The sequence below is a fragment of the Oncorhynchus mykiss genome, chromosome 30 (genome assembly GCF_013265735.2).
Source record: "Oncorhynchus mykiss isolate Arlee chromosome 30, USDA_OmykA_1.1, whole genome shotgun sequence".
In the NCBI taxonomy this organism is placed as follows: Eukaryota; Metazoa; Chordata; class Actinopteri; order Salmoniformes; family Salmonidae; genus Oncorhynchus; species Oncorhynchus mykiss.
This window is the reverse complement of record NC_050570.1, coordinates 35,165,950-35,175,204: the sequence shown is the minus strand read 5'-3', so window position 1 is coordinate 35,175,204 and position 9,255 is coordinate 35,165,950. Positions and strand designations below refer to the sequence as shown.

Here is a 9,255-nt window from a genome sequence, read left to right as displayed (position 1 = left end):
GGACAATACAGTGCCACTGACACGGCCTGCAACGAAAACATGTGGACTCTCCTTCACTGCAGCCGAAGTGAGGAAAACATTTAAACGTGTTAACCCTCGCAAGGCTGCAGGCCCAGACGGCATCCCCAGGCGCGCCCTCAGAGCATGCGCAGACCAGCTGGCTGGTGTGTTTACGGACATATTCAATCAATCCCTATCCCAGTCTGTTGTTCCCACATGCTTCAAGAGGGCCACCGTTGTTCCTGTTCCCAAGAAAGCTAAGGTAACTGAGCTAAATGACTACTGCCCCGTAGCACTCACTTCCGTCATCATGAAGTGCTTTGAGAGACTAGTCAAGGACCATATCACCTCCACCCTACCTGACACCCCTAGACCCACTCCAATTTGCTTACCACCCAAATAGGTCCACAGACGATGCAATCTCAACCACACACCACACTGCACACTGCCCTAACCCATCTGGACAAGAGGAATACCTATGTGAGAATGCAGACTGTCGATGTGCCTGAATGGGGGCAGCAGCAGGGATGGGACACAGACCTACAGTGGGTAGAGGCGCAGCTGAGGCCACCGTGGGAAGAGGTTGCAGCGCTCTCACTTGCGACCAAAGGGTTGTGGTCAAAGTTTGAGAGACTGCGGCTGGCTGATGGCATGCTACAGCGGACATGGAAGGAGTCAGCTACGGGAGAGGAGAGGTGGCAGGTGGTGGTCCCAAAAGCATTGCGGGAGGCTGTGCTCCAGAGCACTCTTGGGTGGGTGGAGACTGGACACTTTGTGTGTGTGTGTGTGTGTTTGTGTGTGTGTGTGTGTAACATTACAGGGTGCCAAAGTGCTGAGAGAGTTTTACAGGGTGACCTGTGAAGTTTTTATAGAATGCAATACGAGAATTAAAACACATGGGGGCAGTGACGACTCACAGGTTGCAGTAGGCCAGTCATCCAGACCTTATGAGATTCTGTCCTTAACTGGGTCTCTCTTGAAGAGGGGGGCTTCATGTAGTTGTGTGACCAAAGTGAATGTAGTAGTAGTGGTGCTTGGGTAAAATCACTGGGGAAGCCAAGCCATTAGAAAAACGCCATAGTACAACCTATGTGTTGTGATAATTGCGTTGTTTGCTCTTTAACCTGTGACGTATAGACCTAAGGCCGAGACAAGAAAACACAGTGGCAGAATAAATTCCACCACACCTTTGTTTCATCACAAAACCGAATAGCAACATCTGTCCTGTGAAGTCCACTAAACATATTGCATGTTACAAACAGTTACATGACCTACATGCTGTAGGTCATGTAACTGTTTGTAACATGCAATATGTTTATATGTCAGGAAAGTAATTTTTTCGAGGATGTGTTAGCGGGTACCTGCGCCTCTACCCACTATAGCAATTAGTCAAGGATGTGTTAGTTCCTGGAGGATGTGCCACCAGGAATTAACAAGTGTAGCAAATTCGGGAGGCATTTTCTACCAAGATCGAACATACTCGATCCTGTGTCGAATCCCGACACGGCTGATGAATTTAGCCTCGAATCGTTGTTTTTTATGCTTTCTTTTCCTTACCATTAAAATCTGAGAGTAGAAAAGCATCGAGTTTCTGACAATCCTTGTTCCTTTTACCCCGTAAATCTGTCATCATCATCCATAGGCGGAAATCGCAGGGGGGACGAGGGGACACGATCCTGGGAAAAATATGATTTGTCCCCCCCCCAATATATCACTGTAAACATAACTATGTCATTTCAATAATATTAATAATACGCAATGAAAGCACTTGTGCTGATTATAGACACTTAATAGCGCGTTTTTAAGTTTCAAAAGATTGCGACCCCCCCGCCCTTTGCCCCACAATGGTTTGATCCACTGCCAGTTCATTAGGTAATAGAGGGTTCGTATCTACTGTCCGAAAGGCTCTCAATGCACGTAACTGACGTGAGGTTAATCCAGTCAATCGCGCCAATTCAATGTTTTTTTTTTATTTTTATGTTGGCAGGGTTCACACACTAGCTGAATTTGCAGAGCTAGCGCGCAAACTAAAGCAAACATTGACAATCAAGATAGTTAGTACCTATTCCATTTATGTGGCGTCGTCAAAGATGGAATCTTTGCTATCGTCAGTTTATTCCAAGATCAGCATGCAGCTGTAGTGCTTCAAAGTCCCCGTGATAAGGTTAGCGATAAACTGAACAGAACTACACCCTCTTCTACCATTGTCTAAAATATATTTAATGGTCTTGTTGCAAAAGCTAAATTGTCGCCAGGGAACTTTATTTTATTTCACCTTTATTTAACCAGCTACATACTGGGCAGATAAGGAACAGTGTTATAACTATTATTATTTGTAGTATTATAATGATTTAAACATTTGAACAAGTTGGGACAACCCTTCAGTTAACTACTGTACCTATCAATTATCCAGTAGTAGTAATTATGGTTCTTCAATATACATTTAACATATTACAACGTACGCTATGTGACACAGCACTACTTTTGGTGTCCCCCTCAGGAATTGCTCTTGAGAAAATGTAATGTAATTGTCCCCTCCAAAGTTGATATCAGATTTTCGCGCCTGTCATCATCCATAACTTTTTTATTATGAAAACCCGTCTCTTTTTGTCAAACCGTTCACCCTCTTCAGGATTTGAATTCATAGAAGGGTAGCGTACATGTGTTAAGCGACAGTAAGCTACATCTTGTGTATCTCAAATAAGAGAAATTGCCTAACCTATACATGTAATATTAAATTCACATCGAAAACGTAATGTGAACTATGTAAACTACAGCACCCCTGGCCTTGATCGACCATTCACTGACATGCAAGCCAATGGCATTCAATGTCTGTAGGGGGCGCTGCATACCCACGAACCACTGGTCCCTGTAGCAGGTGGCTGAGCTAGCGGCTTGTGTTGAACAGTTTCCTCCAAGTCGTATTGCTCTGTCTATGGTCTTATGACTCCCTCAGTATTTATGAAAGAATCCCGACGAGGTCAAAAGCCTAGACCTCGTCGCGTTGGTATTTTTTTTCTTCATATTTCTCTCTTACACTGTTTGCCCTCTTTGACTATTCTAGACCAGCATACCACGTCTATTTATTTGAGCTTTTACTGTTTCGTTCTGGGAACACCTCCCCCGTTTAGTCCTAAAACGTGAGAAGGGAACAGGCTCGTAAAATGTGATATATCACTACAATTATAATGCCGAGACCAGAGCAGTCAGTGAGTGGAAAGTTCCATTGATTTTTAAGTTCCAAAAAGCTGTCCATAGACTTCAAGATTTGAAAAACGATCAGTTCTACGCCAGTGGCTAATCTGAATTTAAATCTTTCTTATCATAAAACATTAACACATTTAGCACATTAGCTTACTTTTACATAAAAATATGGATGTGGTGTATGCTTTCTCGGCCACATTCTATTTCTGATATGTGGATCCCCAAACTAATATAACGGAGAAAATACTGTCGATGCCATCGAAATATTACAATTTACACCAATACACAATCGTCTGAATTGTAAGTAAAGGAAATTATTGATAACATCTTGCCAAATTGTTTAAGTGAATTCAAAATAAGTCACCTTGATTCTACACAGAAAATACAATGTTTTGCAGCCGTAACTTTATTTTTTTATTGAATCTAATATTAAATGCGCCATGCAGTTTTTGAATACCAAACTAATTCAAATAAAGGCCATGCAAATAATGCCTAGCCCCCCAAACATTGCTATTAATAACAACATGTTAACCTTCGAATATAATTGTTATTCTAAATGAATACAGAACTATTAATTTATTTGAATGATTGCGTTGCTGCTCAGATGTAATTTGACCCTAGCTTTGTATGTTATAGGAAACAATCATGTACTGTAAGGCTACCTATTTCTTGCCGAGGCCTATTATTTATGACAAATCGAACCAAATATTAATTAATTGAGAAATTAACATTAATTTACCAAGTTTATATAATTCAGCAAGTAATTTATTTTAATCAACAGTTATAATATTATACCTATTTTGGTATTTTTCTCGGGAACACTGTGGCAGTGTGTTTATTAACTAGGCGGGCAGTCCCATTAAAAGTAAAGTAAAGTCAGTGAATTAGGTAAACATTCCCGGGTCTGTAAGCCCCAAACCTAGGATGTCTCTCTCTCTCTCTCTCTCTCTCTCTCTCTCTCTCTCTCTCAATTCAAATGGCTTTATTGACATGGGAAACATGTTTACAATGCCAAAGCAAGTGAAACGGATAGTAAACAAAAGTGAAATGAACAATTAGAAATTAACAGTAAATCTTACACTCACAGACGTTTAGAGAAATTTCACCAGGCGTAACTCGCCTCTACTTCCCACCATCAAGATCCAACACTAGAATGACACAGATGTGACAGTTATGTAGATGGTCTATTACAGATAGTTTATTTTATTTTATTTGGCTAATGATACTAATAGGCCTACTAATAAAAAATATTGAGACGTCTAAAATGCAGTTGCAATAATATCCCCCAAACATGGCCTACACTGAGTAACAGTAACCCAGGCCTACATTAGAACAAAAGTTAATTTGGCTGAGATAGTTATATCAAAATTCACGTACGCCTACAACAATTATCATTTGTTAACAAAATATTGTAATACTCATATAGGCAATAGGTAGTCTAATTCCTAATAAAGGGATGGCCTGTGAGCAATTCCTAATACAGTGATGTCGTTGTTAGCACCTTTTGACACTAAATCCGTGCTTGCATTGAAATATTTAGATCGTGGCGTATGTTGATGAACTCAGCATCACGGACCCAAACAGCAGAGGAGAGCACTGATATCATATCAGCATGTTGCTGTCGATTAAATCTAGTGTGCCTTTTGATATCGGTAGGCTAATATGTGGTAGGCCTGTGGTAAGACCCTATGCATTCTTCATTATAGGCTATAGGAAGAATAAAGGCCGAGTTTAAGAATGATAATCAAAGCCTGTTAAAAGCGTTTGAAGCAGTGACAGTAATAAGGTAATAAAATAGGCATCCATCCCTCCTCCAGGTTAGTCATTTACATCATGTGGAATCTCTGACACCTCTCATTCTGTTGTGCTGTGCCCATCAGAAAAGATTACAGGGCAGTGATTACATGTGATTTTATTTAACCTCTATTTAACTACTAAAAATACCCCGGTTAAACCCGGAATACGCTGGGCCAATTGTGCGCTGCCCTGTGGGACTCCCGATCACGCTGCACCACTTGGGAGCCTAAAATGCCCCTGGTCTTTTAGCCAACATTTGATTTTGTGCTTTTGTGCTTTAAATAACATAAATTCAAGTTAGTTGTGTAGTTGAATTAGCATTGCTGTTATTGATTATATAATGTTTTATAGATTCATTTCATTTGTAACCCATGAGATTGGCACGGAAAAATTATAGTAAAATTGTACTGTCATCCATAAAGAGAATACCAAATTAAAATAAACTTTCTGGTTTTATATTCAATATAGACTTATAGCAAGGTAATACAAAAAACATATATAGAAAACGTTTTTAAATGTATAAACAAGTAATTAATTTCAAATGAGGTGAAATGATTGAAGACTTCGTGTAATTGTACATTTTGCCCTACAAGCTTTCATTTTACACACTATGTTACACATTGTAGCAAAAATATACGGTATGTGAATATGTATGAAAAACAGATAATATGAATATTAAGCCATATACTTTAAATAGGCCTATGTTAATTGTTCAATATTGCACAAACCGTTGGCAAATTGAGCAATACTATAGTGTTGTCCCTCAAATCATCTTACGTGAGCTGGGAGTTCCGCACACCTCTCCTTGTTTAATTTCAGTGTGTGTGTGTGTGTGTGTGTGTGTGTGTGTGTGTGTGTGTGTGTGTGTGTGTGTGTGTGTGCGTGCCTGTGTGTCTAACACAGCTTGGAAGGATCTCTGACTGCTGCAACTTTGCTTTTCCTCGTGCACGTTCGAATTGAGCTCCCATCGGATTGGATGTTGGAACGCATTCGGGGAGGAGCAGCCACAGGCCAAAATGTGAACAGAGTAAAACAAGTTTCTCTGTCGTGACGGATGCTTGAGCTGTAGTTTTCTCAATGTTCGCCTCAGTAGACTGTGCGCAGCCTTCACTCCAGTCACCCTGGCGAGCCGTGGCTTAGGCTAAACATATTTCCCCAAACTCCCTTCGCAACAAACAGAAAATAAAGCAAAGGAGACTGCGAAGGAAACCGGAGCTACCCATCCCCGTCCGGCTGAAACTTTTGGGAGAGTTCTTCATTCTTTCAAACTTTACGGGAAGGCGAGGAGGAGAGAATGCAGGCGCGCTACTCCGTCTCCAGTCCTAACTCCCTTGGCGTCGTGCCTTATATTAGCAGTGACCAGAGCTACTACCGGGCCGCGACCGGTGGAGGATACACCGGTATGTCTGCTCCCATGAGTATGTACTCTCACCCGGCCCAAGACCAGTACCAGGCCAGCATGGCGCGTGCGTACGGACCGTACACCCCGCAGCACCAGCCCAAGGACATGGTCAAACCTCCATACAGCTACATCGCCCTCATCACCATGGCGATACAGAACTCACCAGACAAGAAGGTGACACTGAATGGGATTTATCAATTTATCATGGAGAGGTTTCCGTTCTACCGAGATAACAAGCAGGGCTGGCAGAACAGCATCCGGCACAACCTGTCCCTCAACGAGTGCTTCGTCAAAGTGGCCCGGGACGATAAGAAGCCGGGTAAAGGCAGCTACTGGACTCTGGATCCGGACTCCTACAACATGTTCGAGAACGGCAGCTTCCTGAGGCGTCGCAGACGGTTCAAGAAGAGTAATGTTCAGAAGGACAAGGATGACAGGCAAGGCAAGGACTCGTCAAGGAGAGGAGCCCCTGACCTGGAGAACGAGCAGCCCGTGCAAGGCTCCCAGCCCGTGCGCATCCAGGATATAAAGACGGAGAACGGGACTTCTACTCCTCCACAGGCCGAGTCCCCAGGCTTACCTGTGCCCAAAACAGAGAGTCCTGGTAGCAGCAGTAGTATGTCCACCGGCAGCCCGCACAGTGTGCCCTCCGCCCGGTCCCTCTCAATGGAGGGCCCCGAGCATCACCACCACATCCAGGCGGCGGCGCAGGGCTTCAGCGTGGACAACATCATGACCTCACTTCGGGGGTCGCCCCAGGGCACCACGGAGCTCACGTCCCCTCTTATCGCATCCTCTAGGACAGGTATAACCCCCTCTCTATCGCTCAACTATTCCCCCAACCAGACGTCTGCTTACAACTCACCAAACTGCAACCAGAACTCCATCTCCACGAACTCTAACGCTACATACCATTGCAACATGCAAGCCATGAGCTTGTACGCCGGAGACCGAGGCGGCCACCTCGCGCCCTCCACCACGGTGGACGAGACACTGTCCGATTACTCCATCACCACGACGACCACATCCCCGCTCGGGCATGGCAACCTGAGCGTGGGACAGGATGGTGGTCACCACGCGCACCAGGGCCGGCTCGCGTCCTGGTACGGGGACCTGGGACATCTGGGCACGAGCTACCCGGCACAGCAACAGAACTTCCACTCGGTGCGAGAGATGTTCGAGTCTCAACGGATCGGTTTGAATAGCTCCCCGGTTAACGGGAATAATAGCTGTCAAATGGCTTTCCCCTCCGGTCAATCCATCTACCGTACTTCCGGAGCTTTCGTTTATGACTGCAGCAAGTTCTAAAAACAACAAAACCATGTTTAAAAAAAAAAAACGAATAACTTTAATATATATATTTTCATCTTTTTGTACTTAAACCTTCCTCATACCGGTCCATTATTCCTCACAGAATGGACTAAACATATTGAGAGAGATGAGATTTGTTCTGGTGTGTATGTCAGACAGAGGGGTGTGTTACAACACCAAAAAACACGTAAGTTTTTTTCTCTCTCACTTCGGGAACTTTGTTTTTAAAGATTGTTGTTTTAACATCCACCCTTTTATAAACGTGTTATTGATTGTAAATTGCATATAGTAATTTATTATTAGAAAGTAAGGGATTCTAGTTGGATGTTCTGGACTAAGTTTCCAAATTCAGCTGCCTAAAATTGTCCTAGGAATTGTTATTTTATAAAAAAGGAGGGGAACTTGTATACCGACCTATTCTATTAAATGTTTTGTCTTATGTGTTATAAGTATTCTGAAGGCATTGCATTGTTTGTCTAATAAATTGCCAATCTATTTGATTTAAATCTGACGTGTTTATTAGCTCGCCATAGAGGCCTATATTGTCCTGGCTTTAGAATAAGGGACGCAATGTAAAATAAAAGTTTGGCCTATTATTGCAAAATTAGGTGTCATGTTGCATTTTCTGTTCGTACATAGACGTCATTTGTATATAGGCCTATGGTTCAAATAATGTGTCATTTTAAAAGACTGAGGTATGCCTAAACATAAACAAACTGCAGGGGACGTTTGTCTTCTGTATATCGAATTAATTATATGAAACATAAACGATGGTACAAAACACCTCACACAGTGTGACTACATTTACGGCGGCTATTTAGAGTAATTAAGGCGTTCTATTTCTTGTCTTGATGTACTGTGATGGCCTTATGGCCCTGCTACAATAATGAGGCCTATTGGGGTACATCAGCACGCAGTTTTGTTCTGCTAGCAAACGTTGCAGTCTGTAGTGAGTTGCATTGGTTTATTTTCTTGAGAAATCCCTGTAAAAACACAAACAGTTTCAACGAGGTGACAATCTCATGAGTCCCAGTATTATTACAAGGTAAAGCAATACTACACACACACAAGGCTACAGCCACTAATCCGATTGTTCTGATGTATTACATGTACTGTAATCCGAAAGGATGTATTATAGGCTATATGTTTGTTCCTGGGCTTGTAGTGTATTATGCAAGTACCCAGGGTTTGTGATATATCTCCGTGTAATTGTTAGTTATTCCTGTGAAAGGATAGGCTATTGTTATGGTAACATAACAAATGTTTCAACATACCTCTCCTTAGGCTATGGGATGTGCTAGAGGGGGAAATACGATTGGTGTGTCCAAAACATCCAATCAAAATAATGATGAGCAAAAAGCTAGTTTTGTTTCTACATTTAGGACTATCTTGAATGCAGGGTTTGCAATATTTGGGCATGTTTGCTTTGTTATAAAAAGCTAAAATAAGATGTAGGCTACTGGGCCCACTCCTCTGCCTTGGCCTATATTTGTGTAGTCAGCAGAAATGAAATGTTCCACAGAACTACAGCACACAATCTG

General features: G+C 42.5%; 1 protein-coding gene across 1 annotated transcript; it reads left to right on the top strand.

Annotated features, from left to right (window-relative positions):
- Nucleotides 1–5,934: 5,934 nt before the first annotated feature.
- LOC110521756 (forkhead box C1-A) lies at nt 5,935–8,318 on the top strand. Its single transcript, XM_021599595.2, has one exon. The coding sequence runs from the start codon at nt 6,296–6,298 to the stop codon at nt 7,709–7,711; it is 1,416 nt and encodes a 471-aa protein (XP_021455270.1). The 5' UTR covers nt 5,935–6,295; the 3' UTR covers nt 7,712–8,318.
- Nucleotides 8,319–9,255: the final 937 nt, after the last annotated feature.

Coding starts and splice junctions, on each gene's coding strand:
- LOC110521756 (XM_021599595.2), top strand. CDS start 6,296: ATGCAGGCGCGCTACTCCGTCTCCAGTCCTAACTCCCTTGGCGTCGTG.